Here is a 22,610-nt window from a genome sequence, read left to right on the forward strand (position 1 = left end):
AAATGATGCCACTTACATAGACACAATGTCTGCAATCTTATGCCCCAAAGAAAGGATAAAACCACTTTTAACTTTCTAACCAGAAGACAGTCTCTAAGTCAGGGAAGTGAAGAGTTCAGCAACTCTCCTCTGGTGCTGCTCTCAGCTCATTGTAGCAGAGAGGGCATGTGTGTAAGGCCAGCTGCATCTGCTCACAGGCCACGGTAGACTGTCTGCCTGGTTGTCGGCCCCAAATACCGTGTCCTCAGAGGCCACACTTGGTACACCCTCAAGGCCCTGCAGCACACTTAACAGTGCCTTCCACTGACTGGGCTCCCGTAAACATTGTTAAGCTTCAGTAAACATGTGTTAGACTCTCTGGGTTTGTATACATTTAATTCCTTTTCCCCATAGCTGCTCTTTTCCAAGAAAGAAAAGGAAAGAATCAACAAGAATAAGCTAAATGGGGGAAACAATATGAAATAGTTCACAACAACACTTTGAATTATCCTCTCTGGCAGCCTCAAATCTTGCTCACCTATGTTAGCTAGAATTGCAAAATGTTCCCCTACTAATATAGTAAGAGTCTCTCTTCATTTCTTCACAGCCTTGGGAGTAGTCAGAGAAGAAGAAAGGTGAGACCAGTGAAGCTCCTAGGGAGCCCACAAAGAGACGGTGTTGCTTGGCTCCAAGCTGCTTCCAGCCTGGGAATCCCAGATGTGCCAGACTTGGGGAGGCAGGTTGGGTGGCAGGAGGTTGCGGGATTGGGTCTGGAAGGAGCACATGCACAGCCTGATAGGTACCACGTAAGTCTTCAAGATTTATGTCTAGAACCCAACCCACGTCAGAAGATCTTCCAGGCGTGTGACCATGTCTTGATCTACTTTCTTGTCTGTGTAGGACATAATATTAAGTATGGACGGATGTTTAATCAATTTTACATTCTGATACTCCTATTGCTATAACAGGCTCAGGAAATGAATTCAGCAATGAACATTATTTTTCCAGACACAGAAATCTGAACATAAATCTTGCCTGGATGGAAAAAAGGCTCAGAAATTATGACTTATACTGATATCTGTATTACATGCAATTTTGAAGCTAGTCCTGATATCTGGAAGATCTTTTTAGTTAAAAGAGAACAAGAGTTTCCATGGTAGTCTTGTATTGTGTCAAGTTAGCCAATTTGAACTACATTTCCCAGAATTCTCTTCTCTATAGTGTTCCATTTAGGGTTGGCCACAAGAGAAATCTGCATGAGTTTTGGAAGGCATAAATGAAACCACAACTTAACAGGTGTGTTGGGAGCCAGGTACTATTGCAACTTGCTCAGAACGTCACTGATTGGCTGACTCACTGCATTGGTATCAGGCAGTACCAGGCTTGATGTTTCTTCAGATTCTGCCATAGCTCATTTGATTTCTCCACTTCTTGGGCCAGGTGCATGTGCAGCTCTTTCTGCACATTACCACGGCCATGATGTTGGAGACAATGTGAAACAGACATGGATTCTAGTTTTCCCTTGTCCTCCCCCAGCCATTTCTCATCCAGCTTTTCTTGAACCTGCAGTCATGTCAGGGCCACACAGAATCCAAGGTGATAGCCTTACACAGACTTCTTCAGCAGCTCTCACAATTGTGTAAGATCTAATTCCTATAATAAAGATCTTATTCTATATCTCTCATGGTGGTTCTGCTTCCCTGATTAAACCTTGAACCCTAAGAGATCAATTATCTGTGTTTTATAAGCAAAGAGGCTTTGAGGAAAGTGTAGAATTTATAAGCTTTTGAATGAAGAAATGGCATTTAATACATGTACATGTAAGTAACATCAGTGCTTGCCAATCTAAGCCATAGGCAGGTATGCCAGTTCTCATACTGAAACCATATAAATATATTTCTTTTGACAAGTGCCAACAGCCAAATTCCAAAATAGCAGACCAAACCTTCTCTGTCCTTTCCCATCAAGCCTAATTCCCTTTCCCCAACTATTAGTTACAGGGGGCATGAAATAATGGCAATAGGAGCAAATTCAGAAGAAGGAGGAAATCTGAATCTAGGACTTTCACATTACAGCAATGTGCTTAGAGTTGAGGTATCCATTGTACCATCAAGTCTAATGACGGTTACGGAGACTCCAGTTTTCACAAGAAACTTTCCAACTTTCTGTGACAGAGATTAATATGGACACATTCTCTTTTGCAAGTTTATATATGACCTTGATTATTTACAGTCCAGGATTTGTTTGCATTTAGTTCCTTTCTGGCAACAGACACCTGCAAGGATTTTTTTTTTTTTTTTTTTTTTTTGCCAGCAAACCTGCAGAGGGAGCTGGTTACTTGGAGAAGCAATGAATGCCTTTCTCAGCTATGAAGGTCAATCCATTATTGGGTTGACTAGACTCAAACACACTAAAAATATGTAAAGAAAGTGGACTGATAATTGATGGAAAACAAATGTTTTGAGGATTGAAGCCTTTGCAGCTACTTGAGCTAATGAAGGTGGAGATCATTTGGGAAAGGTCACATAGTACTGAAATAACCTGTTTTTGTGTTTTTCTCTCCCACTAGACTACACACTTCCTAAGGTTAACTGCCATCTACCAACTATATTTGAAATTTCCTAAGAGCAGAGAACGCGGGTCTTATTTTTCTTCATAACTTCATCAGCAAGCACAGTAGTGCCTAGTAATTTTTTTAACTAAAAAGACATTGTTCTTATTAAAAAGGAAAAAAAATCCATATATATTTTTTAAAGAGACACAAAAGAAATTTACCAAAGATCAAGTGGTCTTAAAATTCAGACCAGGAAATACTCTTCTATAAAGGAGCTGGACTCATAACACTGATCATACCAATCCAGGCAGCCCATTTCACCTGTTTTCCCAGGCAAAACAGGGAATTGTGAAACCATAAGGAGATTCTGAATTCCCGAGGGTCTGAGCCAAGCAATTTAGGATTATTTAGCTCCCTCATCTCATGTGAGCTAATTGGAAAGAGAATACAACCAACCCCTTTAAAAAACTACTCAAATCACACAGCATAGCAAGGAGGATTATGAGACTAAGCTAACTGCCACCTACCAAGTATATTTGAAATTTCCACAGTCCCAAAAAAGGAAAAGCTGACACTGTTGACAGCCATGGACTGCTGCAACTCCAGCATATTCATTCTCAGCAACACCTCTTGCTCCAAGATGCACCTGGGGAACATCACTTTCTCCAGCAGCAGAGGAGAAGCTGCACTTGGTAAACTCAGCTATGAAGGCCAGTCATCCTATGCCAGGTGCATCCGAGGTGACAGACTTTGGTATCCCTGGGTGGTGGGCGTCTCCTCTGACTAGGCTTCCAGGCTGATATTTACTACCCTGCATTGGTCTTCTCATCTTTTATACTTCCCCTGAACCAGCTGATCCATTTTCCATGGTTCCCATGACCATCCCCCATCCCTGAGCACTAGACCTGTGTAAATAATAGCAGATTGTCTATTAGCTATCTTCACCTAAATTTCCAGCATTTAACAATGAATTATTTCTTGAGTATTGAGAATGTACCATGCTTGGGATTCATGAAAGAACAAAACACAGACCCCTGCCCTCACAGACCTCACATTCCAGCGACATGATTGCTCAGACAGAACTGAGTAGCCTCCTGGCTCCTGCTCCCCTGCTCCGTGCCTTCTTTTCCACCTCACCCCCACAAAGCACTATATCCCATCAAGTTTACCTCTAATTATCTGTCAAGTATCTAACTCCTCTCCATTCCCTCATCCCAGCCTTCTCAGGTCTCTTTTGGCCTCTTATTGGAACCCCTGCCTGAAATCCCTCCCCCTCCTGGCCATTTCCATGCTGTCACCACAGTGGTCCTTCTGAAACACTGATGTGAGTATAACATTCCTCTGCTGTGACCATTCTCCACTGCTCAGAGGATCCCAGGCCCTCTGCCATCTGGCCCAGCCTCTACCATCAGACTTGCCTTCCACTACACCCTGTGTTCCAGTTACATCTAACTGAGCCCACCGTTCATTCACTTCTCTGACTCTGTTTATCCCCCTGCCTCAGCCCTTCCTCCTTCTCCTGGGCTGCTAAGTCCCCTACTCATCCTTTAAGGACAGCTCAACTGACATCTCTTCTTGGAAGACTTCCTTTACTCAAACAGAAAGTTAGTTCCTTCCTCATCCAATTCAATTTTGATATTGTATTGATCTGCTTCTGTTTTGCCTCCCCTTCCGGACTGAGAACTCACTGAAATCAAGAATCAAGCTATCCATCTTGCACTATCCTAGACATTGCCCCTGACGCCACATCTAACATGCAGGAGGTGCTCAAATAAACAGCTCTCCATTTTTGCTAACCCTCTTGCATTAGAGGTAAAAGCCTTTTGCTCACCAGTGAAGATCCCTGATGCAGTGGCAAGAATTCTTCTCTTTCTAGGGACAGTAGGTATTAGATTAAATAAGGTAATCACTCACTTCACTTCTGGAAGCAACAGCCCGGTGCAGTGGGGTCAGCCACATGTTGTCCTTGGCATTTACACGAGCTCCTGGAACCAAACAACACAAGTTAGAGGAAGAATGGGGTAAAGGGAAGTTCTCCTGATGTTTAGTCAAATGCTGCATCTTGCTCTTAATTGCCTGATACAACCATCAGCTTTTTTTTTTCTTTGCGTCAGTCATGTTCTGAAAAGATTTGATCTGTGAATGAGGGGACTAGAAATCTGCTTTGTCTAAGAATCCCACTTATTTCTCTGGGACTAACCAGATATTTCAGTAAAAAGACTCCAGCTTCCACACAGCTTTTGGACAGACACAGCAGGAAGCCTACGTAGATTGCTCATGGCTCCCTCAAGCTTTGGGGTGGACAGACAGGCTCAGGCTCAAGCCAAAACCAGCTCACACTGAGAGATGCGCCTCATGCTCAACTCTGTAAAGCCACATCACCATCATGGAGCAGGAGCTCCCTGTGAATGGATTCACAGAATGCAGGTGCCCTGTCCTTCCGTGACACCTTCACAATCCTCCACAATCCTTCACAATCACAGGCCCACCAAGTCTGTATCGGAACAGCTAAAATACTCAATACAAGCTTCCCTTTTGGGGGTCAGGGTTTTGATGAGTCAGAGATGGGATGTTTTATAAAAGGGCAACAAAAGAAGAAGAGAAGAAAATATGTAAATGCAAAATGAGAAACCTATTTTATCAGGACACTGAGGAAGGAAGTTCATGAGGATGAAGAGTGGAGGGATGAATGAAAGAAACTAGACAGTAGGGCAGAGGTGGGGAAGTAAAGAAGAGGTGCCTCAGTGAGGGCCCAGGGCCAAGAAAGTGAGTCCAGCACAAGCGGGGGCTGACTAATCTCCACAAGGTCAAGGCTGGCCGGCAGCTGAAAAATAGAAACCTTCTAAAACAGCAGCATGAGACTTCCATGCATAAAAGTCAGCTAGAAGTTTAGTTTAAGGCACTGGCTAAAAGGAAATAACAAATCATAAAATGTACATTATTTTTTTCTTTAACTGAAGAACAAAACCATCAACAGCATTAGTCATAGGAAATAAAAACATAATACCTAAAATAAAGAAAGAATGCCTCTCCTGCAGCAGCCCCCATTCTGATTTCATTGGTTTGAGATAGGGTCAGGCACAAACACTTTTTAAAAGTTCCCCAGGACCTAATCTTATTGTAATATGCTGTCAAGGTTGAAAGCCACTGATGAATTGTTGCTTAGTTTATCAAGGTTAAAATTATTTGAATTGTAATTCCACTAACTCCAGCTTGCCTGAAAGGGCTCAAGCCCTTACCTCAATAAGGAGCACAATGTTGTGCATTGAATTTATTTTCTTGAATTTTTAAAAACATCTTTTGTAAACTCAAAAAACTAATGCAAGAAGAAACCCAAATGATAAGATACATAGGGAAAGATACTATTCAAAATTCATCAGGGAAAAGCAAATGAAAGCAACATTAACATAGCATTTCATACCCATCAAATTGGTAAAGATGATAAAGCGTGAGGACGCCAAGAGTTAGCAAGGGTATGGAGAAACAGAAAGACTTCATATTCAGCTGATGAGAGTGTGAATTGATACAGCCCCCTTGGGAAACAATGTGGAATTACCCAGTAAAACTGAGCATATGCACACCCTACCACCTAGCAATTCCACCCCCATCGTATCCCCTTGAGAAACTCTCACATGCATAAGAATGTTCACTGCAGCATGTTTATAACAAAAAGAAAATGGAATCCTAAATGTTGATCAAGAGGAAATGGATAAATACACTGTGGTATATTTGAACAATGGATGCTACACTGTCATGGAAATGAACAGATGGAAGTCGTGTACATAAACAGATATACACTTCAAAATCATAACAGTGATTGAACAAATCAAGTTGCAGAATAACACCTATGGCATAGTACCAGTTACATAAACTTTTAAAATTTACAAAAAGAATTCTTTATGTTGTTTGTGGATGCATAGATATGAAATAAAAGTAAAAAATAGGGCTGAAGAGAACAGATGCCAATTCTGGAGAGTGGTGGTTGCTTCTAGGGAGGGAAGAGTGGGAAAAGGGATGAAGTAAGAGTATGCAGGAGGCCCCAATTGTCTTCAATGTTTTATTTCCTTTAAAAAAAAATGTGAATATGGCAAAATGTTCAGATTTTTTAAAGTCTGGTGGGAGGTATATGGATATTCACTTATATTATTCTCCATCCTTTTCTGTGTTTGAAATACATCCTAGCAAAATATTTTTAAGAAAGCTAGTGCATTGAAGTTTTACATTTCTTAATAAAAATGGGGAGGGAGGAGGAAACTAAGTTGCTTTTTCTTATACTATTTTTGTTCAGGGTTAGTGGCCCTTGATAGAAAAACAACACTCTCCGTCCTTTCCATGTAAAGTGGCCCAGCCACACACACAGTCACCTCCTAAGGCTCACTCCAGGTGAGAGTAAGAGAATAGGACTTAGAACTGCTGTTGGATCTTACATAACCTTGGTTGTACACAGTCTGATTTGAAAAAGAAAGGTCAAGTTAATGGTGTGCTTCTTGCTGGTCTTACTGTGATTTTCTTCTCATGCTCCCCTCTCAACACAAATACCATAGCTGATCCCTGCTGTAGAACAGAGGCAAAGTAAGCTCACCCAGAAAAAGGCAGGACCACTGAAGTCCGTGCCTACCCATAGGTGAGAGAGCTCTGTGATCTTAAGGAATCCAGTGCTTTCTCTCTAAGTGCCATTTAATTATCACCACATTTAGAACCTGAGCATCTCCACCCAGGAGCTCCCTCAGCAGCCAGACCCCCAGGACACTGAAGAGGGCCGAGTGCATGCAATGTGTGTAGTCCACGTGTGTAGTCCACGCCCAGACCTGCCGCCGTCTGCTTTCGCCACAGCAAGTCTTGATCTTACCTTTGATCTCGCTCTTTCTTCTCCCTCCACCTTTTCTGCTCTCTCCTCTCCGCCCTCTTTCTCTTTGTTCTACATATAAGCCATTTCTATCTTTTTTGTGTGTACATGAGAATGCTCTACAACATGTTTCTAAAGGAAATAACCATCGGTGAATGTTAAGACCAATCTTCAAAGATGTTTTATGGAAGACTGGTCATAAAAGTATTTTATTTAAGAGTTGGTTAAATACTTTACTGTATAGCCATGGTGCTTTATGAGAATACTTGATAAACTGGAGAGCTCTTCACAAACTTTTGTTATATGCCAAAAGTGAGTGCTAAAACATTACCTATAGAATGAGCCCAATATTGTAAAAACCATTGAACAGTCTAGAAGGATATCCTACAAAAGCCCTGAGGTCAATGCCTGGCATGTGATAAGCACAGCTTAACTGTTTGTCAACTCTTATTGGAGCAGAGTCAAGGACTAAAGAATAGCAACTGGGGAGCATCTGCCATGGGCAGAGTTGGAAGCACAGGCAGACCTAAATTAATAGCTGCTATTTGGAAAATCCTTTCCGGTCACAAGAGAGATCCAGTAATGTCTCTTCAACTGAACTGGTGTGGACAGAAGCTATGAAAATTTGCCGATCATAATAAACAGTAACAAATCTATTTCACATTTTGGTCATACAAAGTAATACATGAATGCATTCTTCTTTAAAAAATGAATCATTCTGAATTTTACAAGTCCCCTTGAGTATCGCCAATGCTAGAGTCTCCCCACTCCCTGAAGTTAACCACTGCTCTGAGTTTGATATGCAAGCTTCCAGTTGCTTTTATGTCTTCATATGCAAGTATGTGTCCCTACAAAAAATCTAGAGAATTAAGCCGGGTAGTCTGTACAATATTCTTTTTGTATATTTAAAATAGTACACAATAACTTTTAAAACTATATTACAATAAATACGTTTCACACAAATTGTATTATATTGTACTAATACTCTGAATTTCCTTGTTCCACTCAACATTTTTTATAAATATCTATGTTGATGCTTACTGAGTAAGACTGTCCTTTGAATTGCTACATGTATTCCAAAAAAATACACCACATTTTTAAAACATTCTCTCTATTGGTGGGTATTTCAATTGCTTCCAATATTTCACTACTCAAACAATGAACGTACAGAAAATGACTTCTTATACAAATGTACAAGTATTTGTCTACGACAGATCATTAAAAGTAGACTTTATGTATCACAGGTAGTGAATACTTTTGGTTTTAGTAAGTACTCTCAACCCTCCAAAGTGTGCCAATTTACACACTCACAGTGTGTAAGATTGCTTAGTTTCCCCACATCCTCATCAACACTTGATATTATCAGTCATTTTGAATATTGCAAATCTGAGTCAATGAGACTATGCTATGCACTTAATAATTTATTATGAGAGTAGATCTCATATAAAGTGTTCTTATCAACCATAAAAAATACCCCCCCCGCAAAAAAATTGAAGGGACACAAGGAAACTCTTGGAGGTGACAGATATGTCTGTTACCTTGATTGTGGTGATGGTTTCATAGGTGTATGCATGTGTCCAAACTCATCAAATTGTATACACTAAATATGTTCAGTTTATTGTATATCAATTATACCTCAATAAAGCCATTAAAAAATAATATAAATATTGCAAATCTGATTGGAAGAAAATGGCATCTCATTTTTGTGTTTTCCTGTTCAATGATGAGATCGTGCATCTTTTAATATGTTTATTAGCCATTTGTAATTAATTTTCTGAGAACTACTGGTTCATATTCTTTTACTACTTCCCCATTTTTCTATTTTTTTCTTATTTATATGTATATACTTTTATTGTTTTTACTATTAGTCATAGTAGTAGTATATTCTCAAAATTTTTAGTTTTACGCAGAGCCAAGTGCGGCTTTCAATATTAAAATTCCATCAAAGAGAAAAATGACTGCAAGCATCATAGAGCATCATAGAGCAACACACACCTGACATGTAACAACACCAGCATTGTTTACCTGCAGCTTCAGAGTCACAGGAGAAATTTAAAGATAATTAGAAATCTAGGAAAGGGCTTCCTTCAGTCACTCCATTCCATCTTTCAGTCCACCCATCCTTCTCAAGGAGGCAGCTGCCAAGAAAACCTCCTCTCCTGCCACAACAAAAATTATGATGACAAAACCACATTCAACTGAATGAAGAAGCATTTCATCAGTGTCATCTCCTGCGGCTGCTTCCTCATCCTCTTCCTCTAAGTGCTTTCGAGAGTCTTGTTTACATGTCAGAGGGAAGCGTCAGATGGCATTGGCTCTGAATTGAATATTTATAACTGATTTTTCTAAAGGAAGCCTCACGTTATTTACCTGCCTGTCAGGCACCATTGTGCTCTGAAGGACACAGTCTGCATGTCTAATGATTTAAAGGCAAAGGCTTTTATACCCAAGGACATTTTAAAGCTTAAACATGAAAATAAGTACTAGGCTATACTGATTCTTTAGAAACAAAGGCCCAACTACAAATTATCAGGCACAAACCCGAACTGCCAACTACGTATGCTGTTCATCTTATCCCTATTACCTCTTAATTTTATCTTAATTTTATTTTCACTGAGATCAAACGTAAAGGAAACTCAGCAAGAAGTAGAACGAAGAAAAAAAGGAGGACTGAGGGCTGAAAAATCTTACAGGCCAAAGAGAATGATTCCTAAGGTTGGTTTGTCCCAAGTTTGGCTTTTAATAATTGAAATAAACATAAAAGAAAGGTCATATAAAATATGATTATAATATAACGAGATCAGTTTGCTACTGATCTTTTAAAAACAAGCCAAATCTCATTACAGCACAGGAGCACTGTTCTTCAGAGTAGTTACCTTGGAAGAGTGTATAATAATTCCATGTATGTGACAATCACTCAAAATATTTTTAAAACTCCCCTTGGAGTTGCCTTTAGAGCCAGTTTACACACCCACCAGAAAATGGCTCATTACTTTACCACATCTATGAGCCAAAGTCAACACTGCCTGGTTTAATACCCCCCTCTTTCACCAGATAAACAGTATCAAACACATCTTCAAAGGATGAATATTTGTTATGCATAAGGGAATCAAAGGAATGATGTGCCACCAGCTCTGGAGGCAATTTGCACTGAATGAGGTAAGCAAATTTGAAAAAAAATTTTCATAGGAAACAATTTTGCATGACTATCACTTATTTGGTGACCTAAGTTCTAATAAAGTAATCTTACCCAGTAGTCACACCTCACAAACACTCCCATGTTAGAGGGTGAGTACTTCCAGTTTTCTTCCTTCAACCCAGAATACGATAACCCTTGCTTATCCTCAGAGTCTTCTCTACAGAATATTTCTACGGTGGTCATTTTTCTGTGTGCTCTGCTTCCTGTATCTTAACCCTAGTCTCTTAACTCTTAGCCACTGATTGGTTCTCGCTGATCTCATTAACCCTCTCTCTGCATTAATCCTGGCTCAGCCAGTTCCCAAACAGAACCTAGAGTCAGGGGGAAAATAAAGCCAGAATTTGGACTGGCAGTCATAAGAAGGTACAAATTTACAAGGCCTGAATTCCTCCCTCAAACCTTGTCCTCCCTGTCTGCTCAGAGGCATTCAGGGTTCCACCTGCCTGACTAACAAGAGATAATGTTAGTAGAAATTTAGCGGGATGGAATTACATCACGCTTTGAAAGTTAATACGACAATAGAGAATACCGCTGTAATGGGCTGTTCTGGCAAAGACAAATTATTTGTCCAACATGGGAATCATTAGCACGCCATTCATTATTAAATTGGAAAACAGTTTGGTTGGATTCCCTAAAGGGTCAGCTGCCAGATGCAAGCTCAGAGATGAAATCACCATGCTCTTGCAATGATATTTCTTTAGGAACATAATGTATAAAATGAATAAAGGAACTTTCAAGAAAAATAAAAGCCACATGAATTCCAAGAGCACTTGCCTCAGCTTCCACAGTTGAATAAAATTGCTAAAGAACATTCCCAATGCTCTCCCAGGCTCTAAGACTTCCAAATTTGATGGGAGGAAGAGGAAAAATTCCACAGCAACTTGAACCAAAATTATACTAAAGAGATGAACAGCCCAGTAATTCCCAGACCAAACAAGTGTACAGATCAAGATATATGTAACAGCTTCTCCCGGCTCTACTGAATCAGTCAGAGTTAAAAAGTGGCCCACATGAAGGTGATGTGAAACCAAGTTTCTCAATCACCGGGCCCAGATGCCTAAAGAAAAAGATGGGTCAATTCACACTGCAGAATTAAAACCATCCCTTTCAGATGTAGAAACAACACCACCACAAAGTTGGAGTCTAGGAGAAAGCTTTGAATTTGCACATTCACGAAACAAACATTCTTCTGAGACTCTGAGAGATCTCTTAATGCAACACTTGGGTTGTAGGTACAGCTGGTTGGAACCATTAGGTGTCATACCACAAAATTATTTTACACCACCACTGATTCTGCCTGCAATTTCCCATGGGCCAAATTTCAATTGCAGGGGCAACTGGCCAGGTGTGCACTGGCACTTAGCCACAGTCTGTGCCAACACCAAACAATACATGTTTGTTTGGAACACAGCCCTGGAATGTCTTTAGATTTGTCAAAGGAAGGCCAGTTCTGAAGAGCACAAGGAATGCCACACGAAACCTAACTTAAGCTCCACATGACTGTCAAGAGCACGGGGCACACGTGCTCTGGGTCATAGAAGCCTTGTTTCCTGGGGAAACCCACCTCAAGAACATGAACACAGCAAAATTCAGGGCAATGTGAATCTTCCCGTGTATCATGCACAATTCTTGTTTCTTTTCCACGATGTTCTCAACATCTGCTTACATAACATGTATCAGTTCCTACCTCTGCATAGCTTACTTTGGAATTCTACAGTTCCCTTTACTACTGCAGACAAAGGCAAAACCTTTTTATAGACCTTTTGCCTAGTCCGTGGGCAGAGGCATTTCCTTCAGATTTTAATCTCCCTAAACAAAGAGGAGGAGGAAGAGAGACAGCCTGTCTGCACATACAACCTACAATGTGACACGTGCACATGCTCAGATTCACTCCAGAGATTTGTCTAGCAAACACTCAAGGCAGAAAGCACATAATGGTTTTGGAAACCTGTTTGGTGAGATGTACTGAGCATACAGGTTTCCAAAAATGACAATCTTGGCATTTTTAAGTCCAATGAAATATTTAAAATACATAGAAAAACAAAGAGAATAATATCACGAAGACTAGTGTACACACAAACCAAATTTAACATTTTCCATATTTGCTAATTTTTAAAAAATAAAATATTTTACAGAGAGTGGTAGTTGTCTCTTTTATACCTGTCCCTGAAGACACTTCTCACTTAAGCTGCCTACTCAGAAGTAACCACTATCCAGAAACTGATGTTCCCTTACCTTCCATGTTTTTATACTCTTATTACAAAGTCATAGTCACGTGTCCATAAACAAGCACTATATATATGTACTGTGTGTGTATATATATGTATAGTGTATAACATATATTCTACACATGTATGTATACACAAACATATACACACATATATACTATATGTGTACTATATATAGTGTGTGTGTTTCACTTATGGATACATGACTATGACCATGTAATAAAAATATAAAAACATGGAAGATAGGTTTTGTGCTTTGTAGCACAATTTAAATATATGTAAATATGCACAGTCACTGAGTATATACACTCAGTGTGTATATATATATATACATAGTCGTTCCTCCATTTCTGTGGGTTCTGCATCTGTAGATTCAACCACCTGTGGATCGAAAATATTTGAAAAAAATTGTGTCTGTACTTAATACATATAGACTTTATTTTCTTTATTATTCTAATTATTGTCATTATTCCCTAAACAATAAGTATAACTGCTTACATAGCATTTACATTGTATTAGGTATTATAAGGAATGTAGAAATGACTTAAAGTATACAGGAGAATATGCAGAGGTTATATGCAAATACAATGCCATTTTACATCAGGAACTTGAGCATCTGTTGATTTTGGTACCCACAGAGGGGGCCTGGAACCAATCCCCCATGGACACCAAGGGACGACTTATAGGTGTGTGTGTATATATACATATATGTGCTGTATATAACATATATATATGTAGTATATAGTGTATATATAGATAGTATTATGTGTATATGGAGTATATATTATACACTATATATGTACACAAATAGTGTGCGTGTGTGTATGTTCATGTAGACTTTAAAGCAGTTTTCTTTCCTTTTCTTTTTTACAATTAAAAAAAAGTCAAAAGTTATCCAAATGTCCTAAATTCATCTACAGTGCTGGGCCTGACTAGATAGTCAGGAATCAGACTTTCAAGGAAATATAAGAATTTCACTAGAGAAGCTGTTTTTCCATAAGAACAACTTATTGCATTGTCTCTCACGCATGGACAAATCACTGATCAAATAAACTTCTATGAGCATAAAAAGGAATTTTGTTTGGGTTCACTATAGTAGTCAATCTAGTAAGTTGGTCATTTAAACTTTCATCTGCAGTTGACTTTTGAGTACAGCCGTTATTTACCTGACAGAATCAGAAGTTCAATGATCTCTGCATCTCCCAGAAATGCGGCCACATGAAGAGGTGTTCGTTTCTCAGAATCCTGAAACAAACAACATCAGAAATACACAACAGGTCAGTGGTGGCTGGAGGCACCTTTTGTAGACATAGTAAGACGTGCCACTCATTCTGAGGTTAATACTTGTGGAAGAGCCTGAAGGGCAAACACCTATCAGGTAAGCTCTGGTTATAATTTCCTCCTAGCACACCCCACAGTCACACATACAAAGGATTCCATTTTCTGTGTCTGCGAGAGTTTCATTTTCTTGGCCTGCCTGCTCCTTTTACTTAAGTCCAGCTCAGGTCAAGGACGGACCATTATGTACTGGATGATGAATTTTAGTTTATTTGCAAACCTTTGGTATAGTTAAAAAAAAATATTCAAACCTCTCTAACCTACCTTCGCAATAGTTCAAAGCTTCCAAAGGTTTATTTTCTTTCTAAGGGAACATAGTGGAACTGTTCACAAGGACATTAAACATAAGTACAGTTATCTTCTTTCTATCCTCACTTGCTGTTGCCTGGACCACTGCTCACTCATATGATACTTACTGAATGCCTACTCTGTGACAGGAACCAAATTCTGGGGACAGAGGGGTGACTGCAACAGGCTTCGTCCCTGCTCTCATGAAACTTACATTCAAGTGGAAAGGCTGACATCAGCCAGTTAAATAAACAACACATGAGACCATTTTGGAAGGTGATAAAGGCTATGACAAAATCAAAACCAAGTAATGGGATTAAGTGACTAGGGAGATGGGAATAAGAGTGGTCAGGTAAGGCCTTTCTGAGGATATTGACATTTAAGCTGAAAGCTGAGAGTGATGTTACTATCTCTGTTTTATAGATGAGAAAACTGTGCCTCAAATAAAGTAAGAAATTCTCTCAAGACCCCAGAGGTATATAGCAGAGCCAAGACTGGACCTTCACCTGTCAGACTCCAGTCTGTGTCCTTGGCAAGGCATTTAATACACAGTGCTGAGAGGCACAATGATAACGTGCAGGGGAAAAACTATTGCTTCCCCATGTGCAAGTTGGAGATAATAATATCTACCTTAAAGGACTGATAAGAGAAATCAAAATAATGTATATAAATAAAGGCCTATGCAAGCAGGAGGCACATGCACGGCCAGTGTTCCATACATAGGTGTGATTGTCATCAGCATAGATAGCTGTGACACCTGTCCTCCAAGACTGAAAACTCCCTTGAGGTAAAGTTCTGGTCTTACTCCCCTTTATGCCCACAGTAGCAGCATACTAAGCACTCAGCATAAATTGGTGGGACTGAACTAGACTACCTGCACGGCCCCTTCCACAGACTTCCATCAACTACTCCATAACAATGGTAACTAAAGCCTGTATGCTATGTCTTTAAGGTTTCTCCCAAAACTAGGATGCATTTTCATCTCAGGATGCTTGGATTTGCTGTTGATTTTAATCATCATTCCTGTTACCACTTGATTACGCAATCGACCTAACGACCCTTGATTAGCCCAAGGATATTATTCTATTTTCTGACAGTCTTGGTCCTCTGCTCTTCCTCTGTCGCTCTCAGACGATTGCTTTTAGGCATTTCATAATGCACTCATATCTTAAACAGATGGCAGGCAGGGGACATGACAAGAATTGATCTTCAAACCAGTCTGTTTGTTAGAAGGTATGGTGAATAGGTTTTACCAAGAAATGCACTAACATTAAGTGGATTTTAAAAGGTGTTTGAAATAGCTGGAAACTCAATTGTCTTTGTCTGGCTGCAGGCAATTACTACAAAAAAGTGGAAATAGGGCAGTCACACAACTATAAAATAATGGTATGTGCTGGAAAATTCAGTAAGATATATGACCACGGTCAACGCTATTAGAGCTACATCACCCTATCTTTGAAAATAAAGACTTGTTATTTGAAAACATGTTTGCTTATTTGAGAATCAGGGTATTAATTTGTGCAATGAACTATACAAATAACAGAGGTCAAACTTCCACAAATATTTTCTATTTCTATTACTTCTATGGATATCCCTACAAGCATTTTCCATTTTAGCTTCATATTCCCTTTGAATCATCACTATATCACTTAAACATTTCTCTTGGGTCTTTGGATAAAAGTTATGTAATTATATGTTCTTCTGTGAATTGAATTAGTTCCAGGGTTTGGTTCAACAAATTAAACCTTGCCTAAGTGATTTAAACAAGGACTATCCCAACCCAAATTATGACTTCATTTGACCTGAAGCAAAGTCAATGCTCTGTTTGAGACCTTGGCCTCAAATAAAAAGCCAAGAAAACTCCACCATCTCTCCCTCCCTTGCAAATCTGATTGGCCTGTCATTATGTGACCGGCTTTGCTGATTCTGTGGCTCCTTTTATGACATAGCTTGTTTAAACTCAAGTTTCTATAAGATTAAAAGGGTGCATTCTATGAGATCATATTGTAAAAACTCTTGACTATGAAACCTAGTGTTTCTGTTAATATGTATTTAAAGGTTTCCTGTACCTTTCAAGACAACTATGCCAATTGGTACTCTCCTTCAGTGGCATGGCACAACAGGTAACCGCAGAGAAGACCTGAATTCAGACAGCAGTCCTTTAGTTCTCTGAAGCAGCAGAACCATATAAACAAGCATTTGCGCTGTTAAGACCTTAACCAAAATAACAGTGCATTTCCACTACTGACCAAGGATTGCTAACACCTGCTCTCCAGCAAGAAACCTGAGCAATGTGCAAAGATCATGAGTCGAGGGGTGAATGATGGAGCCACAGTAATCATCAGGCTCGATAAGGTAAAATCAGCCAGAAGTCACAGTACATCCTCTGCCTAAGTATAAGGTCACCCTACTTTGCCATAAGCCAAACTAATGGAGTAGGAGATGCAATGATAGAAGAAGGAGGGTAAAGGCTGTGGAGAAAGAAGAATACTAGTTTAATATTAGTATTCAGGGTTCCAGGCCACTGATATCTCTAGGGTATCTAGAAGAAGAAACAAACCTACTGGTAATTATTAAGTGCTTTTATTTATTTTCAAAATGCCTTCTCATCTATTCTACTACTTGATCTAACAACATCCGAATCAGGAGAGACACACCTTTTACAACTATGTTCTTAAGTCTTATTATTACATTTAAAAGATAAGGAATCTGAGCCCTGGGTAGGTTGTATGACTTGCTCAACAGAGCAAATTGATGTCGAAAAATTAGGTGTCCTGGCTCCCAACAAAACTTTCTTCTTTATAAACAAGAAAGCAAGACATCATTCTTAGAAGTTGCCTTGATAATCTAAAAACCTTTTTACTATAATCCCCAAGATATCCTGGAAAAAATGTGACAAACATATGGTAAACATCCTTTTAAGAGAGCTTACAAGAAATTAAATGGAAAGGGGCCAGAAGTGGAGAGTAAACCAAGAACCAAAGCTGGAAGCGCATGAGCTTATACTGTGGGGAGAAGTCAGTGCTCCAGGGGCTTGGGCCTGACCACTTGGTAGGGCATAAGAGATGAGGGGGACAACTGGAATTGAGGGCATCACAGAAAGAAAAACCCTTGAAGTGATCTTGAAGACTCTTAAAGTGAAATGGGAGGGCTTGAAAAAAAGCCAAACATTCACACAGGCAGATGGCAAAGAGGTGCCTTGTCCGGGGCTCTTGGTGGGAAAATAAAAATATCTCCACTGAGCATTTGCATCCCCGGACTCTGCCCTCATGTGTTTGGGGTTTTGAATTCACAGTACTTGTAGAGTCCAGGAACTTTTCAAGTTGAAAATAGGCTTTGGATTCCAGGCCAGTGATACCTTAGCTAGGGTGTCTAGAAGAAGAAACAAAACCTAGCTGGAGAGGTACACACTCAATCCAGGCAGCCCGGGACACCCATGGGTTAAATTTCCACTGAAGATGAACTCCCAAGCCCAAGCCACGAGGCCCATGTGCAAACAACTCCCCAAAAGCAAGAGTCAGCAGACTAACAACCAGCAAAATTTGAGATAATAGAAGAATCAGACAGAGATTGGGCATAATGCTTAAAATAACTTCCGACTTGAAGGACAAAGCCCAAGGGAAAAACAAAACACTTTTTAAAAAACAAACTGTATTTGGGGGAAGAGGTATGAAGGAAATGTTTTGGGAAGCAGTACCAGCACATGCTACAAATCATTTAAAACTTTGGTATGAGAGGGGTAAAAACTGGAAGAGTAAAAAGGAAAGGATAGGAGAAAGGAAAAATAAGTACAATGAATTTGGGGTATGTTTGACAATCATGTATTTAGCCATATTTTCTAGACATAGATGTTTATTGAGAAGCTATTATATGCCAGACATTGTGGTAGATTTTAAGGATACAAAATTTAAAACATCCAGTCCTTTCACTTTAAAGAAACTTACCAGACTAGTTATCAGTTTCCAAATTTAATACATCAGAACAAAAACAATAACAGGGAATGGCAAATAGTGATATCCATGATGTTAAATGATTGGTGAAAATTACCAAATGCAATAAGACAAATGTCTTAGTGAATACTTTCCCCCAAACCATCCAATTCTGAACTGGCCTGGGCAGGATATCTCAATTTACAGGAAAAAACCTCTTCTGAATTTGAGAAATAAACACAGCTTGCCTCTATCTCGCTGGAGGTCCTATTGGCTCCAGTTTATCTGGGAACCTGGGAAGCTCTGGGCCAGACTTCCAGGTCAGTCGCAGAGCCAAGCCTTTATCTTACAGGCTGAGTCAGGGGTAGTTTCTGGGTCCAAATTAGAATCCAGGACAAGAGATGCATTCAGGCGTAGTAGCTGAGCTTAGCACTCTGACCATTTGCTTTCCTTTCCATCTTTTTTCCCAGGTGGACTCCCTGTGATACCCAACAGTTGGTGAACGGTTATATAGGCCTTTACAACACCCATGAATACAAGAGGGGGGAAAAGCAAGCACAGTAAGATTAGCACACTCCAGAAACAGCTTATCAGCATAGTTTTTTAAAATCATCCAAGTATCACAAACAAGCAGATCTTTTTCCATCACCCAGTAGCTCCAATTCCAAACAGCCCTTTGCAAACAGATTCAGATGCATGAAAAGTGAGAAGACCCAGGTTTCTCCAGAAGGAAAGAAGGTAAACCCTCATAAGAATAGCCAAAGACACACACAGGTAGCTGGGATCTGAGCTAAATTTGCAGTACATAAGAGAGAGATCAGGCAGAAGGAGTTTCTGAGTCGTCTGTTTACCAAAGAAGCAAGTAAAGAAAATAGGGAACTTTAAGTATGTACACACAAAGTAAATTTGACACGGGCAAGAGAGGCCATTCTGTCAGCTAAAAATACTATGTAGACAGGCAGACTGAGGGGCACCCCAAGCCTCTGTTTTGAAGATTAAGAACTGTTTAGGTCATGCACTTCGAGCTTTGGAAATTCTCAGCTAGAAGTGCATGATCTAATCTGCATTCTAAGCACCTGTCATACCCTAAAACAAACATTCCTCCCTACATGTGGATATCTTACATACCAAGATAGACAGATGGAGTACTGTTAGGAAACAAATCCATGAAATACAGAAGGTAATTTCCAATCGTCAGTCCAAACTCTCACTAAAATCAAAGAAACTGGGATATAACTGACAACTAAGGCACAGTGAGCTTAATGTGATATTGAACAGAGATCACTAGACGCAAGGAGATGTCTAAAGAAACTCTGAACACAAAATAGTTACCTTGGAGATATTTCAAATTAAGTGAGGAAAAGGGCCAAGGAAATAATATAGATTTAAATCAAACAAGATGCAAAATGGGAAGGATGCTTGGTCTTTAGGTGGAGAATTAGGAAGTTGTAAAGTGGAAAGGAACGCAAAAAAGAGAAAACGAGTATCATGTTTTTTTTTAAAATTTTCATGTTTACTTTCAATTTTTAACACCTCATAAAAACTGCAAAGTAGAGAAAGTAACAGTCCTATATGTGCCCACCAACAAAATCAAGCACGTTAACATTTTGCTATGTCTGCTTCAGAACTCTGTTCTTAAAAATACCTTTAGGAGTAAAGTGCCACGGTTTAGAAATGCATATGTTCAGAAATAACTTGAAGTGCGTGTGTGCGTGTGTGTGTGTGTGTGTGTGAGAGAGAGAGAGAGAGAGAGAGAGAGAGAGACAGACAGACAGAGACAGACAGAGACAGAGAAAGGGAGTTAGGTCAGGTTGTTTTCAATTCTATGAAAACATTACAAATAGTGTTGCAATGCACATCTTTATACATGTCTCTCTGCATATTTGTGAGAGTTTCTCTAGAGCAGATACCAAGAAAAGAAAGTCCTGGACCCGAGGATATATACATATTCAGTTCTATTAGGTACTGCCAAGTAGCTTTCAGAAGTTCTACTAATTTACACTCCCACCAGCCACATATTAGTTCCTTTTCCCAAGCTTCTTGCCAATATTTGATGCTAGGCCTTAGTACTCTTCGCCAATATCATGTGCCTGACGTGGTATGTTCTGGTTTCTTCAACTGTGAACTGCCTGTACATATCTTTATCCACTGTTAAATTCAGTTTCTAGTACTTTTCTTGTAATATGTGGAGTTTTTTATATTGTTTAGTTTAGCTTTCAATGAAAACTCAAGTTATGTCTTCACTAGACACAACAGAGATGGATCAATGTCTTCCCAAGTCAGCATAAAAGAAAAATTTAGATTTACAATCCTTATTCATCCTTCATGCATGCATTATCTCAGGGAGCTTGATGTTCCGTGGCTGGAGTCTTTTATGCCTCAAAGGTGATAGCGAATCTCTGCCCCCACCATCAAAAGATTTTATTCAATCATTCATTTGAATGTAACATGGATATATGAGAAATACTAGTGCACTTTTCTACATCAAAAAATGTTCAAATTATAGGTTCAATCTTCAAAACCATATCTAACTCCTGAAACTAAACAAGAATCATTCAAAAGAATTTTAAATGAAGACAAAATAAGAGAAATGAGAACACCAAGACATTTTGATTTTAATCTGCCTTATATAACTAGATACTGGATATTTTTATTGCAGTAATATTTAAAAATAAAACAATGTATATTAAGTAAAAATTGCACCAGAGATTTTATATTTTCAAACTTGACCCTTAAAACAATACTGTGAGGTGAATATAATCATCCCCAGATGACTGTTAAGGAGCCTGAGACTTTGAGATGACAAGTAAATTGTCCAGAGTCACAAAGCTAGTAAGTGGTGGAACCAGGATTCAAAACCAGATCTGATTTCATTGGTCATGCTCTTGCTAATTTTCTAAATAGTTCTAAGCCTTGGTAAACAAAACAAAAGTTATTCTTCATTGCAGTTAGCACTCTTGCCCTAATACTCTAGATCCAAGGGCAAATTTCTTGCACATAAAAAGCATAAGCAGGCAAAAAGAACAAAGTCGAAGAACTTAGATTATCTGATTTTAAGACTTATTATAAAGCTATGTAACCAAGACAATATGGGGCCGGCCCGGTGGCGCACTGCTACAGTGCACTGCTTGGGAGCGTGGAGGCGCTCCCGCCGAGGGTTTGGATCCCACATACAGACCGGCCGCTCACTGGCTGAGCGAGGTGCGGGTGCAACACCGAGGGTTGCGATCCCGTTGCCAGTCCAGTCCGGTACGGGCGCTACACTGAGGGTTGCGATCCGTTGCCGGACACGAAAAAAGACAAAAAGGAAAAAAAAAAAACCAAGACAATATGATATTGGTGCTAAGACAATTCACTGGTGAAAGGATAGCCTTGTCAACAAATGTTGCTGAACAATTAGGTATTCATATGCAAAAATAAATAAAAGAACTTTCATCCATACCTTGCACCCTAGACAAAAATTAAATAAAAATGGATCAAGGGACTAAATGTAAAACTTAAAGTTATAAAATATCTAAAAGAAACATAGGAGAAATCCTTTGACTTTGGCTCAGGCAAAGATTTCTTAGATATGACACCAAAGTACAATCCATAAAAGAAGAAACTAATAAACTGCATTTCATCAAAATTAACAACTTCTGCTCTTTGAAACACACCATTAAGAGAATGAAGACAAGCTATGGACTGGGAGGAAATATTTGTAAAGCATATATTGGATAAAAGCTTCTGTCTAGAACATACAAGAAACTCTCAAAACCCAATAATATGAAAGCAAGCAATCCAATTAAAAAGTAGGCAAAGATTTGAACAGATATTTCACCAAAAAAGATATACAGATAGCAAATAAGCACATAAAACATGCTCAACATCATTAATCACTAGAGAAAAATAAATTAAAACCATACTACATACATATTTAAATTGTTAAAATTAAAAGGACTAATGAAACCAAATTTTTTTTTTCCTTTTTGTCTTTTTTACTGACCGGCAACGGGATCGCAACCCTCGGTGTTGCGCTCGCACCACGCTCAGCCAGTGAGCGGGAACCAGTCTCCACATGGGATCCGAACCCTCGGCGGGAGCGCCACCACGCTCCCAAGCAGCGCACTCTCCAGTTGATGGAAACACTTCCACTGTTGATGGAAATGGAAAATGATACAACCACTTCGGAAAAGAGTTTGCTATTTCTTAAAAAGTTAAACTCACACCTACCATATGATCTAGGTATTCTACTATTGGGTATTCTACC

General features: G+C 39.3%; 1 protein-coding gene across 2 annotated transcripts in view; it reads right to left on the reverse strand.

Moving 5' to 3' along the window:
* Positions 1-22,610, reverse strand: part of ANKRD44 (ankyrin repeat domain 44) — a 183,692-nt gene that overhangs the window by 131,257 nt on the left and 29,825 nt on the right. For both annotated transcript variants that reach the window (XM_008568521.1, XM_008568520.1), the window contains exons 2-3: positions 13,973-14,051; positions 4,448-4,518 (exon numbers count right to left, since the gene is read on the reverse strand). In XM_008568521.1, coding sequence (XP_008566743.1) covers positions 4,448-4,518; positions 13,973-14,051 — 150 coding nt within the window. The remainder of the gene's footprint in view (positions 1-4,447; positions 4,519-13,972; positions 14,052-22,610) is intronic.

Source organism: Galeopterus variegatus, unplaced genomic scaffold, assembly GCF_000696425.1.
Source record: "Galeopterus variegatus unplaced genomic scaffold, G_variegatus-3.0.2 Scaffold420, whole genome shotgun sequence".
Classification (NCBI taxonomy): domain Eukaryota; kingdom Metazoa; phylum Chordata; class Mammalia; order Dermoptera; family Cynocephalidae; genus Galeopterus; species Galeopterus variegatus.